This window comes from Megalobrama amblycephala, linkage group LG11 (genome assembly GCF_018812025.1).
Source record: "Megalobrama amblycephala isolate DHTTF-2021 linkage group LG11, ASM1881202v1, whole genome shotgun sequence".
NCBI classification, from domain to species: Eukaryota; Metazoa; Chordata; class Actinopteri; order Cypriniformes; family Xenocyprididae; genus Megalobrama; species Megalobrama amblycephala.
The window spans coordinates 13512307-13535117 of record NC_063054.1 but is presented as its reverse complement, the minus strand read 5'-3'; the positions used below and the strand labels follow the sequence as shown (position 1 = coordinate 13535117).

The following is a 22811-nucleotide window of genomic DNA, read 5'->3' as shown; positions in this document are numbered from 1 at the left end:
AAAGCATTCAAGAACAAGATGACTGTGAAAGATTGGCTTATGGCAATGATGATATGATAACATCTTGGCTAAGAATTGGACATGGCACTAAATGACTCGCTTTATATAATAGGAAAGCATGATTCTGTCAGTTGTAATAAATGTGGACTCTACTAAACAGTAAGGCGTATGAAAGAGAATTCAGCTCAGAGAATTAAAACCTTTGTTTTGATGAAAAACTAATGTTCCAAATGTATTTTTTTAATTACAGCACACAAAACAATGCCAGTGACACATTTTAAGATATGTCAGTGCAAGTTGCTTTCAGTTAAGACAGCCCAAACATGCATTTTAGCCTGGGACTAGTCTTAAGACTTCTTAAGACTTGTCTATGAAACCAGACATTAGCAGGCGGTTTCTCTGACCAGGTTTAAATTAAGACAGGTGTAGGCCTTAATCTAGAATAGTTAATCATGTCTTAAAAATGGCTTTCTGAAACAAATTAAGTACAGATTAGCAGCCATATCACCCTGTAGCCCAAGACTGGTTGCCCACTGAAGCTAAGCAGGGCTGAGCCTGGCTAGTACCTGGATGGGAGACCTCCTGGGAAAACTAGGTTGCTGCTGGAAGAGGTGTTAGTGAGGCCAGCAGGGGGTGCTCACCCTGTGGTCTGTGTGGGTCCTAACACCCCAGTATAGTGATGGGGACACTATACTGACAAAAAGCACCGTCCTTCGGATGAGACGTTAAAACCGAGGTCCTGACTCTCTGTGGTCATTAAAAATCCCAGGATGTCCTTCGAAAAGAGTAGGGGTGTAACCCCGACATCCTGGCCAAACTTGCCCATTGGCCTCTGTCCATCATGGCCTCCTAATCATCCCTATACACTGATTGGCTTCATCACTCTGTCTCCTCTCTACCAATAAGCTGGTGTGTGGTGGGCATACTGGCGCAATATGGCTGCCGTCGCATCATCCAGGTGGATGCTGCACATTGGTGGTGGTTGAGGAGATTCCCCCTTCAATATGTAAAGCGCTTTGAGTGCCCAGAAAAGTGCTATATAAATGTAAGGATTATTATTATTATTATTATTATTATTATTACTATCACCTGGACTATGATGTCCTGAACAAAAATAAACAAGATTAATTTAAAATCAACTGTGCTAATCTGAATTAGCATGACTGAGGTTGTCTATAAACAAGGAATAAACTAATAAAAGCTTAAAATTATATGGAACTGAGAAGCAAATGCAAGAAAAACAATGGCAGCAGAAAGAGAATCAAAAAATACTGAACAGAAAACTCTTTTAAAGCATGTTAAATGGTGTGTTTCAAAGAACACATACACTATATTATCAAAAGTATTGGGACACCCCTCCAAATCATTCAATTCAGACATTCCAATCACTTCCATGGCCACAGGTGTATAAAATCAAGCACCTAGGCATGCAGACTGCTTCTACAATCATTTGTGAAAGAATGGGTTGCTTTCAGGAGCTCAGTGAATTCAAGCGTGGTACCATGATAGGTTGCCACCTGTGAAATAAGTTAATTCGTGAAATTTCCTCACTACTAAATACTCCACGGTCAACTGTAAGTGGTATCATAAAGTGGAAGCAATTGGGAACAACAGCAACTCAGCCATGAAGTGGTAGGCCACGTAAAATCACAGAGCGGGGTCAGTGCTTGCTGAGGTGCACAGTGCGCAGAAGTCGCCAACTTTCTGCAGAGTCAATAGCTACAGACCTCCAAACTTCGTGTGGCCTTCAGATTAGCACAAGAACAGTGCATAGAAAGCTTCATGGAATGGGTTTCCATGGCCAAGCAGCTGCATCCAACCATCACCAAGTGCAATGCAAAGCTTCGGATGCAGTGGTGTAAAGCACGCCACTACTGGACTCTAGAGCAGTGGAGACGTGTTCTCTGGAGTGACCAATCACACTTCTCTGTCTGGCAATCCGATGGACAAGTCTGGGTTTGATGGTTGTCAGGAGAACGGTACTTGCCTGACTGCATTGTGCCAAGTGTAAAGTTTGGTGGAGGGGGGATTATGGTGTGGGGTTGTTTTTCAGGGGTTGGGCTTGGCCCCTTAGCTCCAGTGAAAGGAACTTTTAATGCTTCAGCATACCAAGACATTTTGGACAATTTCACGCTCCCAACTTTGTGGGAACAGTTTGGGGATGGCTCCTTCCTGTTCCAACATGGCTGCACACCAGTGCACAAAGCAAGGTCCATAAAGACATGGATGAGTCGAGTTTGACGTGGAGGAACTTTACTGGCCTGCACAGAGTCCTGACCCCAATCCGATAGAACACCTTTGGGATGAATTAGAGTGGAGACTGCGAGCCAGGCCTTCTCACCAACATCAGTGCCTGACCTCACAAATGCGCTTCTAAAAGAATGGTCAAAAATTCCTATAAACACACTCCTAAACCTTGTGGAAAGCCTTCCCAGAAGAGTTGAAGCTGTTATAGCTACAAAGGATGGGCCAACTCTATATTAAACCCTATGGATTAAGAATGGGATGTCATTAAAGTTCATGTGCACTACAGATGTCCCAAAACTTTTGGCATTAAAGTGTATAGAAATCCTGGTATATAAATTAGGTTTAATTTAAGCCTCAATTTAGTCTTGGAGTAGCTCTGATCTTCCTCCAGGAAATCAACTTATTAAACTCTGGATTAGACTAAGTCTAGGACTCTTCAAATTCACAACAGAAAAAGCAGATTTCTGTTAATCTAATTTAAAAGGCCATTTTAGTCTAGGAATGGGCTTAATCTCTGTCCAGGAAACTGCCCCTAGAGGTTGTGGGGCTTTGAGGAAAAGAATTATGATGTTATTATTGTATTTTGAAAAGAAACACAACCTAAAGTTCATTAAATCTTATTGGAAGTGACTTGGCTAGTCTTGCAAAACGACCAGTGTTAGGCAAGCTACTCAAAAATGTAGCTAGATAAAATACTACTTCTCAAAAAATACTTAAGAGAAAATAGTTACTTACACAAAAATGTTCACGTCAAAAGTTTGCTACATGTCAGAAAAAGGCAGCTGTAATAAGAATAAATATATGATTGTCATAAAACAATCATCTCCAAAAGAGGTATTATTACCATAATAGAAAATCATTATTAGACCATGTGGTTTTCCATGATACTTTAATATTTATTGTGCAACTCAATAGTTAGCAAATTCACGTACCTCATGTTATTTATTGAAGAGCTAAATTTCACTTTCATTCTATTCTATTCTGCAATCCAGAATGGCAGCACAGCTGAAAAAGGTTTGTTTGTGCTGTGCCCATACTGTACAGACATGAATTTCCTTTTGCACTTTTGATGTGTGAAAAGGCATTTGCATTTGCAAAAAAATAGAATTTTATTTATTTATTTATTTATTTATTTTATTTTATTTATTTATTTATTTTCAGGTGAGAAAAAGTAACACAAAAGTATTACTTTCGCATTACTTTCCATAAAAAGTAACTATGCAATTAGTTACATTTCAGGGAGTAAGGCAATATTTGCAACAATAACTTTTATTGTTTTTATTGAAAATGTCATCTTCATCACTGGCAAATGATAGGAAGCATTTTAGGCTAAATATTTTTAACCAGTTGGGTATTGCAGATCACAGAATTTAAACAGTTGACAGTAAATATGTCGTAGTACATGACATGACTGCTGAAAAATTGACAGTGTACAAAGACATACCAAAAACGCTAGAAATGACAGCATTCTGAAACATTCTTATAAAGTATATAATGGTAGTTTAAGCTTATAAAATAAATACATTGTATTATAATATGTTTTATAATATTATAATATGTTTTTTGGTCTTTTTCCTTCACACTCCATCCCAGTAGGTGGCGGAAGTGCACCAACTAAGAAGAAGTAGTAGTAGAAGAAGACCGATACAACAACAACAACAACATGGTGATGAGGTGTATTTTAGGTTGTTCCCCTCCTCAAACCCTTTTCCCTATCCCCAAAATCCCCTGGCTGCGTGCCCGCTGGCTCGAATTTTTACACTTTGACGAAGGAGGGATAACGGAAAACACGCGTTTGTGTGCCCGGCACTTTACGCAGGAAAGCTTTAAGAATTTTCGACAGCATGAAATGGGGTTCGTCAAGCTTCTGCTCTTGTCAAACACGGCTATCCCGTCTGTGTACACAGTCGGAGCGTCACCGAGTGTGAAGGTTAGTAAAATGAGTACCTAGAAACAATCGTATAACGTTTTTACTTAGAGGTTGTGAAATGCTGTTTTGATGTTTCCGTGTGCTTCATCCGTCCGACAGCCACCTACACGGGATGTGGGATGCCAGTGTTCCCCCAAATCTTTAAAGAGCACTGCAGTGCAAGCGGCGCGCTCAATCCCAAAGCCCAAACGACGGAGTAAAGGCAAAGTTATATTCTACTAATTGGCTAGTTGTGGGAGTTCTCTGTCTGTTCCACTGGTTTGAGGTTTATTTGTGTGTTGAAATTTCAGCGGTCCAGGTGAAACCTCCGTCCCTCTCTATTGGTATGTCCTGCTCCATGGAGCATCTTGGCACCGTCCTCGATGTAACGTCTTCTCCAACGAGCAAAAGGCCGCGCATTAAAGAAGAGATCGACGAGACCTGGTCGAGCAGCACAGAGGAATCAGCAGTGTCCGATTTCACCTACGAGTCTGATGTCAGTCAACAGGACAGTGAAACGTAAGTTTGTGTGTCAAATACATTGTTGCAGGTGATGGTCAATTGGAGATGTGTAAAATCTTACTGATCTCTATAATGAGTATGATTCCATTCCAATTCACGCGCTTTAGATTTGATTCGCATTCAATATCGATTCACTTGTATATAACTCAGGTGAAGTACATGTACTTTTTTTTTTTTTTTTTTTTTTTTTTTTTTTTAATGAAAGAAGAAAAAAATCAACTGAAGCTTTAAACTATACAGAGAACCCTGTCAGTTCGTACATTACTATATTACTAAAGGATAAAATTAGCAACAGATTCCAAACTGTTAAATTCAAAAACGTATTTATTTCTCATTTGAATTTTGTTATAAAGTTTATAGAATTTAAAAGCTGTCACTTTTATATCAAAAGTAACAAAGAGAAAAACAATTACTCGCTCTCATGCCATCCCATCCATTTATATTTTTTGCCTTTATTAAGAAAGGGTAGTATAGAGAACTGACAGGAAGTAAAGTGGGACAGACGAGGATGGGATCGGAAAAGGTTCCCGAGCCGGGACTCAAACTCACCACCCATTGCCTATGAGGCTATCGGCTCCGACTGTGTAGAACTTTCTAAAGATTTTAGAAGACTGTTATAGACAGCTATCAAACATTCAGTGTCCCCACACACACACACACACACACACACAGGTTTGTTTTTGTGAATTGTGGGGACATTCCATAGGCGTAATGGTTTTTATACTGTACAAACCATATTTTCTATCCCCCTACACCGGTGTTTCCCAACCCTGTTCCTGGAGGCACACCAACAGTACACATTTTGAATGTCTCCCTTATCTGAACCATATATTTCTGGTCTTGGAGTGTTAAGGAACTGATGAGTTGAATCAGGTGTTTGATTAGGAAGATTTGGAAAATGTGCACTGTTAGTGTGCCTCCAGGAACAGGGTTGGGAAACACTGCCCTACACTACCCCTACCCCTAAACCTACCCATCACAGAAAACTGTGCACATTTTTACTTTTTTTAAAAAAAACTAATTCTGTATGATTTATAAGCCTTTTGAAGAAGCCCTCTTGGAGCCCTTGAGCACTGCATGTATTTCATCTGTTCAAATATTGCAGTTACACTTACTGCAGTTGGGTTCAAATTTTCCTGTCTTTTGAATTTGTTAATATTTTTTTCTGATGGAAGATAAACATAAATGGTGATGAAAGCCAAAATATTAAATGTGATGGATGTATATTTACTGAGTAATCCACTATTTTGTAGAGGGGGGTCAAAATAACCATTTTCACCTGATACTAGAGGCAGATTACAGGGGGGTAAAAATGACTTTAAAAAGATGGCAGCATCATTATTTTATTTTTACACAGAGATTGGTAGGTCTATTATTAAAACTGTTTTCTTTCTTCAATGTTTGTTGCATTATATGCCAATGAAGACGGTTCAAATATGTGGAAAAGCACTTTGTTTTTTGTTTTTTTCTTGTGTTATAACTCAAGGAATATTAAAGGTCTCTTAATATCCTTTTAGATTTTGGTTCTTAATAAACGTTTCTTTTGAAATCTATATTTCATTCAGTCACCAGGCCCTATATCAGAGGTCTCCAAACTCAGTTCCTGGAGGGCCGCTGTCCTGCAAAGTTTAGCTCCAACCCCAGTTAAACACCCCTGAACCAGCTAATCAAGGTCTCACTAGGCATACAAGAACCTTTCAAGCAGGTGTGTTGGAACTGGTTGGAGCTAAACTCTGCAGGACAGTGGCCCTCCAGGACCAAGTTTGAAGACCTCTGTCCTGTATGGTTCAAATCCATAGAATGTGGTCCCATGTTCAAATTGTTGAATTTTACCCATTTTCAATGGGCAAAAATCAAATGTGAGTATACAGCTTTGCATACAGCTGATACTTATTGCATTTAAAGGTGCTAAAGAGGATGTTTTGTTTTATACATTTTAGCAAAATTACTTGAAACTGTCTTTACTAACTGATAAAAGACTATTTATTAGGTGCACTGAAAGTAATAATATTAATATACATGATCTGTGCACGAGGTAGGGCCTTAAAAACATCAGCCAATATGATCGCGTAAACGATTGGCCCTCTGGCTTGTCAATCACTGCCGTGACGTTCCTTATGAGAGACGTGTGCGGATTGGCCCTCTGGCTTGTCAATCACTGCCATGACGTTCCTTGTGAGAGACGAGCACGGCTGCGCGCTTCAGTAACTTTCCACACTCCACAGGCGCTACATGCAATGTTTTTGTCAAGAGACAGGAGTAACAACTGCAGATTATGAGTTACCTGCGGTGAGTCCGACATAATGAATCCACTAACACGACACAGCGAATGCCGGTGGTAAACACTCGTGTTCCAATACTCGTGCACGAGTTTTGGGAGGTGTTCCTTTGAAATGAGCTGTGAAGGAGGGGGGCTGTTCTTACGCATGCGCTCATTTCAAAACTCTGTAACAGTCTTTGGATTCTCAGTCGACGAAAAAATCCTCTCTATCACCTTTAAAGGAGAATGTCTGAAGAATAGAAATGTATCTTGTTTGTCTATCAAAACGATTGCAAAGAACATGCCTCTCTGAGTGCCAAAAATACACTTATACAGTCAAGATGAGACATACACATTCTCTCAAAAGTGTATTATAAGAATCTATATTTGAATCAGTTTCAGGATATTTGGAAGGGAGTTTAACCGCTTCTGTAGCAACCAAGATTTCAAATATGCAGTATCGTGACTACATGTTACCGCATCCCTTATCTCTGGAAATGAACAACACTGGGCCTTGAAAATTAAAATATGAAAAGAAAAGAGTAAGAACCAGAATCCAAAAGGATGTTCAGAAATCTTTAATACTACTTTCTCTGGTTTCACATACAAGGCTTAAGCCTAGTCCCAGACTAAAATGCATGTTTGAGCTGTTTTAACTGAAAGCAACTTGTACTGACAGATCTTAAAATATGTCACTGCCACTGTTTTGTCTCAAGATGCACAACAGAAATTTTATTCTGCCACCAGTAAGCAGTAAGGCACATTTATAAAAAGCTACTTGAAATGCTTTTATTGAATCTAAGCCCTGTCTGTGAAACCAGGCCCTTGAGTTACAGGCATGCAAACTTTGGGCAAAAACACAAGTGCTTTTTTTCCTTTTTTTTTTTTTTTTTTCCCAACTGTCATCATTGGCAGATAATGCAACAAATATTGTGAAAGTCACCAGATTTTACTAATAGACCTCTCTGTAAAAATGCCTGTAATCTGGCTCCAAATCTCAGATGAAAGCTGCCATTTTGACCCCCCTTTACAAAATAGTGGATTACTCTGTAAAAATGCATCCAGGACATTCAGTATTTTGGCTTTATTCTTCATTTATGTATTTCTTTCACCAGAAAAAAATAAATCAAACCAAACGTTTAGCTGGGGACCTCTGGTTGAGTTGTCAATTGCTTTTGACCAGTTGGATGCAATTATTAAATTGCATAAGTGTGTTGTCAGCTTATGTTTTATGTCAGCTGAACATGTTAAGAACCAATACATGTATCACTCGAGCCTCCTCAATACTCAATATATCTTTTTTTTTTTTTTTTTTTTTTATGTGTAGATCACTCTTTGCTGCTCACTACTATGATGGAAGCGCAGATTGGGAATATGTCAGTTGAAGATGGCCAGAGTTCAAAAGGGTGAATCCTTTTCATCAGGAAAATGGCATTGATATACAGTAAGTTGGGAAAAACACTCAAGTTGTTATACATCCATTGGCTGTATATCTATTGACAAAATGTTGTGATTTTATTATGTAAAAGATAAAAAAAAAGTCAACCGATGACTCAGACATTGCATGAGAAATATCATGGGAGTGTGATGAGATTTAAAAAAAATAATAATTTTTTGTCATATCAATAATTCTGTTCTCATTTTAGACTGTGGACACCCTGCTGAAAACTCATTTTGACGGTGTTGTTCTCGGCACGGCCTGTACCAGCATTACATGAATGAACTGAAGGTCTTCCTTCAACAGGCCCGACCTTCCAGAACCTGCAGCCGGACACTGGAGCCGCTTCTCAAAGCCTGACTTCACTGTTTCAGATGAACATTCAGTGTGAGAGGAAAAAAGTGTGTGTTCATAGTGAGAATGTACAGCATGTGAAAAAATGTTTCTTGAAAATAGTAAAGTTCTGCTCAAATATTTAATGGAATGTCTTGGCAAGAACTGAATGTGTTCTGCAAAATAAAAATGCAGTTGTACAAATTAGATCGTGGCATCATTTATTATAACACGCATTCAATAAAAATATTATTGAGGATGTAACAGGCTTCAGAACAGAACCTATAAAACTGTAATGACAGAGGTTTGTCACTGCTATAAACATTGATAAATGACTAAATGTATGTAACATATCAATTTATATATATATATATATATATATATATATATATATATATATATATATATATGAGTTCATTTGCAAAAAATGATACGTATATACATATTTATATATTAGTGTCGTTTGCCCATTTTTGTTTATATTTATGACACTTTATTCCAAACTCTTGTTAAAGAATAAAAGTATTCTGTTAGGGTTAGAGGAAAGTGACATGTATGTGACTCTTGCATGCTTGAGAACACAAAGTGTCAATATAGGATAATCTGTAGAACAGCTGTTTCATAACCCATTTAAATAATAGATAATTGTATAATAATTTTAATAGAAGCACACATAAATATAAAATGACCATTTAAGTCAAAATTAATACATAAAATAGAGTAAAGCTATTGCTTAAGTGAAATACATTATGTTGCTTATATAATCAGCTAAAACCTGACCTGCAGAACAATTGGCACTCTCCATGAAAATGAGAGTATATACAATAAAACATAAATAAGAATATAGAATAATACAGTATATAAAAAACAATTTCACAGTTGAAGGCAAATGTTTTTCCACAGTTGATATTTGAAGTGTTCTCTGGGCACTTGGACTCCTTTTAAATGACTCTTCTTCAGCTTCGTTAAATTCAAACTCAAACCAGTTATGTAATCAATGTGATTAACAGTTAGACATTATTCAAGTAGGTGGCGGTATATACAAGGAAGGTAGTCAAACCGCCATAAAATACGGAAGAAGAAAAAGAAGAACATTTGCGACGTCACTGATTCTGACCAATAAAAAAACAAAAACAAGGTCTGGGTCGGTTCGCTGCGCCCCCTTTGCTCTTCAACATGGCAGTGTCTCGATTACCACCAGCTGCGTTGAGTCTCAAACAGGTAAAAATCACTTATAACTAGTCACCAAAACGTCTGTGTAGATCAGGATAAGTTCCACAATAAAAGCAGTTAGGACGCGTTCAAAAAGCTGGACGCAACGGAATGGGACTCAACGACCAAAGACGTTTATGTGACATGCGAATGCATACATGTAGAAATAAAATGACAAGAAATGTATTACTCTCAAGAAAGCGAATCACAGGGAACAAAATTATTTTGGAATTTGCTAATAGAATATTTAAGTTTTATATCCCCAGATTTTACTCCTACTGGAATTTTACATAAAACACTGTATATAGCCAACTAACGATATCACATAATGATCATTTGATTTTTTAATGTCCCCTTTGCCTCAAAAACCCGAAACAGATTTTTGCCTTAACGTAATATAATTTATTTTTTTCTCGTTTGAAATATAATATAGATAAGGCGTGTAATTTTATCTGTAAAATATTTTATTCATAAATATACATTTTCCTAAAAATACTCAAATATAATCATTCTAAATGACTTTGACTGCCTAATTATGACTTTTTTTATTTATTTTTTTTTTTAGAAAAGTGTCAAAACTCTTAAATAGTATGACAAACTTTTGAATATATCAGAATTTGTTAATTGTAGTCTGTGCCTATTTATATGTATTATTTTCTGTATTTTGGATTATATCTTCCTTTTTTTGGATTATGTTATTTCCCAATGTTAATTTACTTAAATGTTTAAAACTTATTGAATTATCCTTGTATCATCTGTTTTCATAATATTTCATTGATTAAATAGACCAACAATTAAAAAGAATGCATCCCATGTGTAGGACAGCCACACACAGCTGTGGGATAAAAGTATTTTCATGTGGTGTTGTGGTCAGTTTTTGCAGAGACAGAAGGTTCTGGGTATCTACAGAGATCTTCTCCGAACCATCCGCAAAATACCACTCGAGTCTGATCGCAGATATCTGAGAGACTGGGCCAGAGAAGAGTTCAAGAGGAACAAGAGCGAAACAGACCAGGTGGGCTCTACTTGTTGTTCAAACGGACATATTCTACATCTCTGTATTTTCATTTCGTCTTAAAATGTTAGTAAAGTTTTTTTTCCCCGTAACATAATTTTAATGATAATTCCTAAATAAATGCAACATTAAATACAGAGATGAGTAGAATCACGTGATAAATGTACAAAAGGGAGGTGAACTACAATAATGGTAAAATAACAATAATGGCACAGAGACATCAAATGTTGTAATCACTTTTAGAAAGATATTATTTTCCAGCTGATGAACAATAAAAACATTGACAGCCAATCAGAATTCATCTTGCTTTAAAGAGCTTGAGCATTTAAAGTGACAGCTAACAAAACTGCAGTGTGCTTATAATAAACAGAATATTAGCTTGTGTTGGTGTGGACATTAATATAGTTTTGGTTATTTTTATAGTTAACGTTCATTGCGTTCATGAGGCCTTGAAGGGAAAGTTCACCCCAAAATGAAAATTCTGTCATTAATTACCCTCATGTCGTTCCAAACCCGTAAGACTTTCGCTCATCTTTGGAACGCAAATGAAGATCTTCTTGATGAAATCTGAGAGCTTTCTGTCCCTCCATAGACAGATAGAACTTTGATGCTTCAAAAAGTTCATAAGGAGATCGGAAAACTAATCCATATGAATTGAGTGGTTTAGTCCAAATTTTTTGAAGAGACTCATTTGCTTTATATGATGAACAGATTTAATTTAGGCTTTTACTCGCATATAAATATTGATCAGCGAACATAAACAGAAGCTCAACTGAACCTGCTTCAAGAAGAACAAACCTCTTGCGGAAGCTCAAACGTGCTGCATAACACATGAGAAAGTGGAAAGAGTTAATAAAGAATGATTCATTTTGCTCAACGAGATTCAAAGAACCATGTCTATCCAATCAATCCGATCCAAATGATCTATCCAATCAACATGTCATCATCAATTAACACGTCTATATTATCAGTATGAGAGGATATATAGGCCTATATACACTGCTGTTAAAAAAAATTAAAGGAATACTTTCTTTTCTTTTTAAGATTTATTTTTGGTGTTTTTGCCTTTATTATGATAAGACCGTGATTAGACAGGAAGCGAAGTGGGAGAGAGAGAGGGGGATGGGATCGGGAAAGGACCACGAGCTGGGACTCGAACTCGGGTCGCCCAAAGTGCATTGGCGCTACATGTTGGCGCGCTGACAAAAGGAACACTTTTTAATCAGAGAATAACAAGTCAGTTAAACTCCTGGGATATTGATCTGGTCTGTTAAGTAGCAGAGGGGTTTGTTAGTCAGTTTCAGCTGCTTTGGTGTTAATGAAATTAACAACAGGTGCACTAGATGGGCAAAAATGAGAAGATCCCCAAAACAGGAATGGTTTTACAGGTGGAGGCCACTGACATTTTTTTCCCTACTCATCTTTTCTGACTGTTTTTCACTAGTTTTGCATTTGGCTAGGGTCAGTGTCACTACTGGTAGCATGAGACAATACCTGGACCCCACAGAGGTTGCACAGGCAGTCCAACTCCTTCAGGATGGCACATCAATATCTGCCATTGCCAGAAGATTTGCTTTGTCTCCCAGCACAGTCTCAAGAGCATGGAGGAGATTCCAGGAGACAGGCAGTTACTCTAGGAGATCTGGACAGGGCCATAGAAGGTCGTTAACCCATCAGCAGACCGGTATCTGCTCTTTGTGCAAGGAGGAACAGGATGAGCACTGCCAGAGCCCTACAAAATGATCTCCAGCAGGCCACTAGTGTGAATGTCTCTGACCAAACAATCAGAAACAGACTTCATGAGGGTGGCCTGAGGGCCCAACGTCCTCTAGTGGGCCCTTTGTGCTCACTGTCCGGCACTGCGGAGCTCAATTGGCATTTGCCATTGAGCACCAGAATTGGCAGGTCTGCCACTGGCGTCCTGTGCTTTTCACAGATGAGAGCAGGTTCACCCTGAGCACGTGACAGACATGAAAGGGTCTGGAGAAGCCGTGGAGAACGGTATGCTGCCTGTAACATCATTCAGCATGACCGGTTTGGTGGTGGGTCAGTGATGGTCTGGGGAGGCATATCCATGGAGGGACGCACAGACCTCTACAAGCTAGACAATGGCACCCTGACTACCATTAGGTATCGGGATGAAATCCTTGGACCCATTGTCAGACACTACACTGATGCAGTGGGTCCTGGGTTCCTCCTGGTGCATGACAATGCTTGGCCTCATGTGGAGAGAGCATGCAGGCAGTTCCTGGAGGATGAAGGAATTGATACCATTGAATGGCCCCCATGCCTGCCTGACCTAAATCCAATAGAACACCTATGGGACATTATGTTTCGGTTCATCCGACTCTGCCAGGTTGCACCCCAGACTGTCCAGGAGCTCAGGGATGCCCTGGTCCAGATCTGGGAGGAAATACCCCAGGACACCATTAAGAGCATGCCCTGACGTTGTCAGGCATGCATACAAGCACGTGGAGGCCATACAAACTACTGAGTACCATTTTGAGTAGCTTAAATTTTCAAGTAATCAATTAACAGCTTCTGCTTCCTGTAAATGGGCTGTCCTGTGATTGCACAAATTGTTTGACAAGCAGGAAGTACCTCAGAGTCTTTAATTTGGATAAACAAAGAATCTGACCATAGCTTGTGGTCATTTGTTGGCTGTTTACAGATACTTGCGCTGTCGCAGACAGGTGTGATTGAAGTTTGTTTCTAGTAGGTTGTCTTACTCTGCCATACTACAGTGTCCAAATATATTATGCAGTGGATCACTTTTCTCTGCTCCCACTGGCAGTCACTGCATTTCTTTGCTTCTCATTTGCATAAAGTGGAGCTCAACTTTGTCACATCGCCAACGTTTTCTGTCGCATATGTAGCCGGAAATCACCAGCTCTCATAGAAAATGAATGATATCAGTTTGCTGCCAAAAGTTTTACTTATGACATCCACCCCCTTTATAATCATTGTAAATATTGTATGGTTTTCTCCTCAGGATGTCATTCGCATGATGATCACTCAAGCAAACAATCATCTGGAGGACTTGAGAAAATCTCTCTCGTTGGCTGGATGCTAGAAGATCAGCAGCACTACTGCATGTTACCACAGACTTCCAATTCTGAGTTTAACTTGAAATGAAACTGAAATGTTCACCATTTATTAAAGGGATAGTTCACCAAAAAAGGAAAATTCTGTCATTATTTACTCACCCTCATGTCGTCCCAAACCCATAAGACTTTCGGTCATCATCGGAACACAAATGAAGATATTTTTGATACTCTCATCCTTTTTGTCCTTCCATTGAAAGTCCATAAAAAATCATGCTTTTAAAAAGTACAAAAAGACATCGTAACAGTAATCCATATAAATCGAGCCGTTCAGTCCAAGTCTTCTGAAGAGATATAATCGCTTTATATGGTGTACAGATTTAATTACGCTGTTATACATATATAAATTGATCAGCGCACATACAGTACATAAAGCACATCAGATATGGTAAACAAATAAACACTTGCATGATACATGAAGAAAAAAAAACCCTCATTGGTTGTTGCGCATCAGTGAAGCATGTTTGAGCTTCCGTTTACTATATTTGATGTGCTCCAAGTTGATTGGGATTATACATGAATAAAAGCATAAATGAAATCTTAAAAAGTGATTGTGTCTATTTAGAAGACTTTGTCGGAATTTAAATGGAGGGACAGAAATCTCAAGGCAGGTTTCATTAAAAATATCTTTTGTGTTTTGAATATGGATGAAACTATTATGGATTTGGAACAATATGAAGGTACCCAGGTGAAAAAAAAAAAAAAAAGAATAATTTTCTATAATGTACTTAAAGTGCTCTTTTTTTCGTGCACTAATTTTGTACTTAATACACTAAAAATTCTTCTTTAGTACTTCTTAAGAACATCTAAGTGTACTCAACTGTGCTATTTTGAGACACCATGAAATATGAACTAAAATGTGCTTTTAATATACTATCTCTGTATTTAAAAAATATATTTAGCTACCACTTGTAGTACACTATGGGTTCAAATGTACTATAAGTAGTATCTAAATACATTTTTTTAATACAGAGATAGTATATTAAAAGCACATTTTAGTTCATATTTCATGGTGTCTCAAAATAGGACAGTTGAGTACACTTAGATGTTCTTAAGATTATCTTAAGAAGTACTAAAGAATTTTTAGTATATTAAGTACAAAATTAGTGCACGAAAATAGAGCACTTTAAGTACTTTATAGAAAAGTACTTTCTTTTTTTTTCACCTGGGTAAGTAAATGTTGACAGAATTTTCTTTTTTTGGGTGAACCAACCCTTTAACAAAAAGTACACTATAATGAGAAATGAGTGTGTATATATCTACTTAGTATATTTATAATACACGAGTACTTCTTTTCAATTGCTAAATATTAATAAAAACGTAAAACATTCACTTCTCTGAGTCGTAATTAATTGGTGTGTAGTTTGTCGTGGCAGATTCGATGTCTCTTTGTTTCTTCAGTTCTGGTCTCGAAGAAAAACTCACAGAGTTGAAGTTTCAGGTCTCAGAAGTATTTAACTTTATTGTCAAGCAACAAAGTGAGATGCCAACTCTGCATCTGAGGCTCCCTTAGCCGGGGCACAGTTTTATATATTTTTCTTATCTCTTAAAAAACATACCAAAGTAATATCATCGGCTGGTAATATTCGCTCTTACAGTTATTTTCCATGATATCATCTATGGGGGCTCTTCTCCCAAACCTCCTTCCCATGTACTCCCCGGCCTTTCTTGCCATAGACATTTCACTAATATAATTGCAGGTGTTGCTTATGTAAGAGAATTTTCTTAGTAAGGGTGACCAGCTTCCAGCTACTGTACATCTTTTGACTTCATTTCTCATGGGCCTTCTGCCAATTTGATGGTCAACCCTTTTCCCATGGGCCACATGAAACATTGTATCAAACCAGTCAATACACCCCAGAGGCAATATGCCTTCATATGACGCACTTAACAATGGTCTTGTTCATTTGACAGCCACCATGTTGTCTGGTGGAAAATTACCAACGAAATATGCTCAGTGGCCAAGTAAACTTGTTTGACCCTTACAGTTACAAAGGCCAAGAGGCCTCAAAACACTTCTAGCTTTTATAGTAAGCAAACAAATTCTACAATTGTTTTCTATAGGATGGATAAAATACTCCAAGTTGAAATATTGCATAATTTCAGAACATGCATTTTATGCGTTATTATCCCAGCAAACACTGCATTGTGAACACCAATAATCACTCCTCGCAGATCTGAAACCGTTCTTGAAAAATACCTGTTAGGGCACGACGACCTCAGCTGCGATTTAAAATCCATCATTACAAGCTGAAGAAAAATGTGGAACAACCGTAAATCTCTGCAAATTGGCCACGTCCCTCAAATAACCCAGCAAATGGAGATGTCCTAAGGAAGTTAGAGTCTATCATGGGGGAAATATTGACTGAGACAGAAGCAGTTTACAAGAGGAAACCCTTCGATTACCAACAGAGCACAACATCCCTATAGTGAAGCATCAAGGGAAAGATGTTAATGGAAATTTAAAAATGTTAGCCATTGTTTTCTTGTATTTAAACTACTCAAAGGCAAGTAATGGACTAGTGCACACTCAGCTTAATATGTAATATATTTAAGGGTTATTCACCCCAAAATGAAAATTCTGTCAATTACTCACCCTCATGTCATTCCAAACTTGTAAGATTTTGTTCATCTTCAGAACACAAATGAAGATCTTTTTGATGAAACCTATTCTGGAAGCTCAAACGTGTTGCATAACCAATGAGGTTCATTCTCGTGTGTTACGCAGCATGTTTGAGATTCCGGAAGAGGTTTGTTCTCATGTGTCATTCAAGTTCGGTTGAGCATCCGTTTATGTTCGCTGATCAAGGTTTATATGTGAGTAAAAGCCTAAATTAAATCTGTTCATCATAAAAAGCAATTGAGTTTCTTAGATAATTTGGACTAAATCACTTGATTCATATGGATTAGTTTTCCGATCTCTTTATGAACTTTCTGAAGCATCAAAGATCAAGTTGCAAAGGCAGTCTATGGAGGGACAGACATAACTCAGATTTCATCAAAAAGATCATTTGTGTTCCGAAGATGAATGAAAGTATAACAGCTTGGAACAACATGAGGGCAGCAGGGCGAGTTATTAATGAACAAAATTTTTCATTTTGGGGTGAACTGACCCTTTAACATCTATATTAACGAAATGTATAGACTTTGTATGAAACGATACAATTTCAGTGTTGTGATGTGTGAAGTTTATATATACACTATATTTTAGATTCAAAAATTGGCCCATCCATCACTAAAAATCTTGCTGATTCCAGCCAAGGACACTTTTTTTTTTGTCTACAAATTTACATGGATGTAGTTTATTAAACATTCATTTTTGATTTACAGATCATACAGCTGTATGACATAGTAAATAATATCTTTCCCTTTAAAGCAGCTGTAAACAATTATAGTAGTTGTACATGTATATAAAAAACAAAACAAAGTGTTCATTACATATTAGTTGTTAACATTTGTCAAGACACAGTCAAACACATTGACTACATAGTTCAAAATCATCAATAATCACTGTCAATTAAGAAATGTTATACGGCGGTTTGAAATCATAGTGACCACACAGTAAAATCCCCAGAGTTAAATCAACTCTGCTCAGAGTACATTTGGTCCCTCTCTAAATAGTGTTAAAGTAACACTGAAACAGAGTTAAAGTTAATGAGATAATTAAGCAATTAATAAGGCTGTTCTTGTGTTTCTCTTTTCTTTAGTGATTCTGCTTGTTAACAGCAGGTGTTCATCACTAATGCACAATCATCACTTAATTAATTGCTTAATTATCTCATTAACTTTAACTCTGCTTCAGTGTTATTTTAACACTATTTAGAGAGGGACCATATGTACATAGGGACCAACTCTGGAGATTTTGCTGTGCATGATTTCTCTTTTCTTTTTTTATCTCAGTACTAACAACGATCTACAGATTACATGTTCAGTCTTCATGGAGTGGTGTGAGGTGAAGTGTCTTGATCAAGTGCACAGTGGTGATAGGAATCAGTCAACATTTGTGAATCTTTGAAGTCAAAATGAAATGACACTCACTGGGCTCAACTGAATCATTGGTGAAAAGTGCCTTTGACATCATAGCTCAGTGGTTTGATTTTTACCACTACACCAACCCCAACACATTTCACCATAAAAAGGGATAGACTTACTTTTTCCCTATCCATGTGTTCTGAATTTTGTTGAATGAATGATTAAAAAAAAATCTTAAATTAGATTACTTATCTACCAATATTGTGCAAATGAAATATGAAAAATTCACACTATTCAATTTAAACTACATTGATATTGTCAATTAAACATCACAGGTTAAGACCTTTCATTTTGTGCAAGAAAGTATAAAGTCAAAATAAACTAATACTTGTTTTTATCACAGTGCTTGCTGTGATAGATTTTGTTACTTTTTTGTCACTGTTCCATTGTTCACTGATTTTATATGATCTGGCAAACATCCATAAAAATACGGCATAATTTAGACCCTTTGACTAAATTTGGGTATTACTACTGGAATAATAGTGTTCATGCCATATTCTTAATGCTATGTTATATAATTAAGAAAACAGTTTTTTTTCCTTTGAATTTTCTTTTTACGACGAAACAGAAATGTCTATGTAGCTTAGAAATCAGAAGCTCATGTAGCTTAGAAATCAGAAGATTTTAACTAGAAGTTAAAATCTGGAGTTTCAGCAGATCTTTGGTGGTGATGATTTGTCATGATGACTATAAAGCCAGACACATAATCCGCACAAGAACACAAATGCAGACACAAATTCTTGAACAGGGCTTTGAAAGCATGCATAAAGTGTGGTGCTTTTCTGTGGTGGCAAAAAACCTCAGCAGACCCGCCCACTTCGGAAGTATTTTTTGGCTTCGGAAGTATTTTTTCCATTAATTTTCTTTTTAAAAAAAGTCTTCATTAAAGAATTATAAGCCATGAACCAAGCCAACCAACTACAAGGTGAATCACAACAGTATAAACTTTGATTTGAAGCAAAAAATTATTTGAAAATCGGACAAAAAGACAAGGCTGTACTTAACAGCTTTGATGAGGGAAAGAACTACAATCAAATTTAAAGTTATTGAATATATCTATAGAATGTTTATTGCAAAATATGCATTTATGTGTGTATACACAAATATTGAATGTCGGCAAGAAACGGAAGTTGCGCTAGTCTTTTCTTCCCTATTGTGACGTATATCCGAGTGATATGGCTTCTGGAATGAGAAAAATGTAGGGCGGGACTTGATTTCGCCTTTTGGGAATTGACTGGATTGTAGGAAGTTGGGCATTGCTAACTAAATATGGAGGCATATCTGAAAGTCAGCTTGCAGTCGGTTGTCGAAGGATATTTAGTCCGACCCTCCGCCGAAACAAACATCGTTTCGAGGAGGAGGTGAACGTTTTTGATCGAAGAAGGCATATGAATTTGAAAAAACTAATGATGTGCATGGATAAATCATTTATAATAAACAGCATCAGTCTATAAAAAAAAATAAGAATGGTCAATTTAGATTTCAGAGTGATTTTAAATAATTTTGACAGCATAGTCATTTTTGGTGCATTATGGTAGTGGGCGTTTCCTACAAACACTTGTGGCACGATTTGCTCTCTGCAGCTCTCTGATTGGTGGAATTTTATGGACAGCATCATGGGGAATGTAGTTTTTCACCAGAAATTCAGCTGTTAAACAAGTATTTTAAAAATAAGTTGAAATAAGGCGAACAGATGGCTTCAACAAAAGCATATAACAGTTAACAACCTCTTATCTCACAGTAGGTATGTCTTTAAAGGTTACTATGTTGTCATAAAAAAAAAATCAATTCCCCTAGGGAGAAAATGAATGGGTATTTTACTTCCAGAATTCAACTGTTGCACTGTATGGCGCTGCTACTTTCCCTTCATTATGAATTGTGTTCTGGCAAATTTCAGAACACAAGCAGCGAAATCGAGAAGTGTTTGCATTCAAGCACTTGCGTAGAGTATGTTTCAGCTCAAACTCTGTTTAGATGCTACTACTCCTGACGTTTGTTACTGCAGTGTTATCTACATATGTTAGCTGCTCTATCGAACTTCACTAATCCATCTGGAACCTCGTGAGTTACAGTGTCTGCTACACCAGTGGTATCTTATATACTAGCTCTCCTCCTGTTTGTTAGTTCTCAGCAGTCTGAGTTCATTTTCAAGGTAGCTTATTCTGTCCAGCAGGGCGGTTCTGTCAGGCTTGGGCTCTCTGGTTGGCTTGCCGGCGTGCTTCCTCAATCTTCCGTTCATACCAGCGCTCCATCTGCAGAGTCACGGCATCAAAAAAGTACTGCGTAACCTCCAGCGCATGCATGTTCTCCCGCTCCTGGGCGAAGGAAGCCTCAGTGGTGCGGTGGTCTCCTAAACTTGTCAAGGTTTGTGCGTTTTGTTTGGTCTTTGCTCTTTGTTGGGTGCGTCTTTTGAGGTTCCTGTGATCGAGCACACATTCCTGCTCGCAGCACTGATCGAGGACACGTCTCAGCTCCAGACTCGAATCCTGAGGCTCATCTTGCACTTTATGGGGGTCACTACAGGCCCGTGATCGTTGTTTAGGCCGGACTATACAAGGAGACTGAGGCGCAGATTGATTCTGTGACGACTGCTTATCTGAAAAGAAAGAGAAAAGCTTAAGAAGATTTTGTCTTGACACTAGCACCAGCTGCAATTGTGATGAAGTAAATGTACAACCGGCAAGTTATTTTCACAAAATAAACCCCAACAGGGCAATCAGGACCCTAGTGTAAAGTAGTGATGTTCGATTCTTGAAGTTCAGTTCTGGGTTGATGACGCAAGACCCACATCTGAAGCAGCACTAGTGCTCCTTGTGCAGCACTGAATGAGCAATTTCCATTCCAGATGAGTTATTGGACCAAAGAAGTGGTTCGAAATTAACTGAGGCAGTTGTGTTCAACTCAAAAAGAACCAAATGAGCCGGTTCTGTCAGAGTTTTCTGAAGGTTGTTATTCGGTTCTTTTTGAGTTAGTTGTTTTTGATTCATGTGAAGCAGATGGTCTTGTATCACCCCAAAGGGGTTAATTTTGCAAATAATTGAACAAAATATTGATTCAAAGTTCAAATTAAAGTTAAAATTAAAATTAGAGTTATAATTTTATTAGCTTATTAAATGCAAAGCTTCCTCAAAGAAAAAGAGCCTAAGACAAACTAAGCAACATGGACTATTAAGTGATCATGTTCATGTATCACCTATTTGATGGATTTTCACCACATACATAAAAATATATCTAAACTACGACATATGCTCTCAATGACAAATGTGGAACTGTTAGTTCATGCATTCATGACCTCAAGGCTAAATTATTGTAATGCTCTACTGGGTGGTTGCCCTGCACGCCTAATAAACAAACTCCAGCTGGTCCAAAACGCAGCAGCTAGAGTTCTTACTAGAACCAGGAAGTATGACCATATTAGCCCAGTTCTGTCAACACTGCATTGGCTCCCTATTAAACATGGTATAAATTTTAAAATCTTGCTAATTACATACAAAGCACTAAATGGTTTAGCTCCCCAGTACTTGAGCGAGCTCTTAATGCATTATAGTCCTACACGTCTATTGCTATCTAAAAATTCTGGCCAGTTGATAATACCTAAAATATCAAAATCAACTGCAGGCGGTAGATCCTTTTCCTATTTAGCACCTAAATTTTGAAACAGTCTTCCTAGCATTGTTCGGGAAGCAAACACACTCTGTCAGTTTAAATCTAGACAAAAAACGCATCTTTTTAACCTGGCATACACATAACACATTATCTACTTCTATAATTCAAATCATGTAAATTGTTAGGCTGCATTAATTAGGTCAGCCGGAATCAGGAACACTTCCCAAAACACCTGATGTACTCTCTACATCATAAGAAAAATGGCGTCTACACTAATATTAGTCTCTGTTTATCCCAAGATTTACCATAGTCTGCCAAATCCAGGCCATATCCAGAGGAAATTAAGGACTTGTGCCTGCCTAGACACAACAACAACACAGCCCTGAAGTGTCAACTAAACTATCGACTGCGAAGGCCTCCTTCCCTTTCCTTATGTATAGATAAAACATTATCAAAATTATTCCAATTCGCATGGATCTGCGGAAACCACTAATAATTCTGTATTATGCGGGTCAAACAAGTAATTTGGCGATGTCACTTTGTAAAGAAAGACTAAGCATCATACCTATAGACTAAACACGTAAATGAACGGCAAGAACGCATTAAAAGTCTTCTGTTTTCAGTTAAAAAGGTGTAATTTAAGCGGCCCCTAAGTTAATAATTAATGATTTTTACAACGGAAGTGATAAAATCAAAAACTTACTTTAGCTCGATAATAACTTTTTCCTAGAGCTGCTGTAAATCCAAAACAATCTCTGTCCATTACTTTTCCTATTATCACTGTGAAGCTGCTTTGAAACAATCTGTATTGTAAAAAGCGCTATATAAATAAAGATGACTTGACTTGATATACGCATATATTAAATATTGATTGAAGAAACCATTTTAAAATCCTACCTGTTTATTATCTTATAATCCATTACAGAGTACAGAACATGTTCTAGCAACAAGACTAACAGTTGATAACTGAGGCGCAAGATGGCAGCAGCCGCGTTCAAATGAAACGAGAGAGAGCGCGTCCATCTGCAGTGCGAAACGAGAGATAATGAAAGAAGCGTCGACAAGAGCCATATAATAGTATTCTTTAATGTATGGCATATCCTTGAGAAATTACTTCAACTTGTTTTTAAAGA

General features: G+C 37.6%; 3 protein-coding genes across 5 annotated transcripts in view; 2 read left to right on the top strand and 1 right to left on the bottom strand.

Annotated features, from left to right (window-relative positions):
• Positions 1–3839: 3839 nt before the first annotated feature.
• Positions 3840–8916, top strand: LOC125277745. 2 transcript variants are annotated; one of them, XM_048206227.1, is made up of 5 exons: positions 3840–4177; positions 4277–4379; positions 4468–4675; positions 8266–8382; positions 8585–8916. In XM_048206227.1, exons 1-4 carry the CDS (start codon positions 3911–3913, stop codon positions 8321–8323), a joined length of 636 nt encoding a protein of 211 aa, XP_048062184.1. In that variant the 5' UTR covers positions 3840–3910; the 3' UTR covers positions 8324–8382; positions 8585–8916. The 2 variants fall into 2 exon arrangements, with proteins under 2 accessions (XP_048062184.1, XP_048062185.1); XM_048206228.1 differs by having other exon boundaries at positions 3872–4177; positions 4277–4373.
• An 856-nt stretch (positions 8917–9772) lies between these two features.
• lyrm2 (LYR motif containing 2) lies at positions 9773–14116 on the top strand. The gene is made up of 3 exons (XM_048206225.1): positions 9773–9930; positions 10796–10936; positions 13929–14116. The coding sequence occupies exons 1-3, from the start codon at positions 9886–9888 to the stop codon at positions 14007–14009; spliced, it is 267 nt and encodes an 88-aa protein (XP_048062182.1). The 5' UTR covers positions 9773–9885; the 3' UTR covers positions 14010–14116.
• Positions 14117–18944: 4828 nt separating this feature from the next.
• The window catches only part of ankrd6b (ankyrin repeat domain 6b), a 44952-nt gene continuing 41085 nt past the window's right edge, over positions 18945–22811 (bottom strand). For both annotated transcript variants that reach the window (XM_048206223.1, XM_048206224.1), the window contains one exon: positions 18945–20668. In XM_048206223.1, coding sequence (XP_048062180.1) covers positions 20256–20668 — 413 coding nt within the window. In that variant the 3' untranslated portion in view covers positions 18945–20255. The remainder of the gene's footprint in view (positions 20669–22811) is intronic.

Coding starts and splice junctions, on each gene's coding strand:
- LOC125277745 (XM_048206227.1), top strand. CDS start 3,911: ATGGTGATGAGGTGTATTTTAGGTTGTTCCCCTCCTCAAACCCTTTTC. Junction 4,178..4,276: donor GAGCGTCACCGAGTGTGAAG/GTTAGTAAAATG, acceptor TCCGTCCGACAG/CCACCTACACGGGATGTGGG. Junction 4,380..4,467: donor GCCCAAACGACGGAGTAAAG/GCAAAGTTATAT, acceptor TTGAAATTTCAG/CGGTCCAGGTGAAACCTCCG.
- lyrm2 (XM_048206225.1), top strand. CDS start 9,886: ATGGCAGTGTCTCGATTACCACCAGCTGCGTTGAGTCTCAAACAG. Junction 9,931..10,795: donor CTGCGTTGAGTCTCAAACAG/GTAAAAATCACT, acceptor TGTTGTGGTCAG/TTTTTGCAGAGACAGAAGGT. Junction 10,937..13,928: donor ACAAGAGCGAAACAGACCAG/GTGGGCTCTACT, acceptor TTTTCTCCTCAG/GATGTCATTCGCATGATGAT.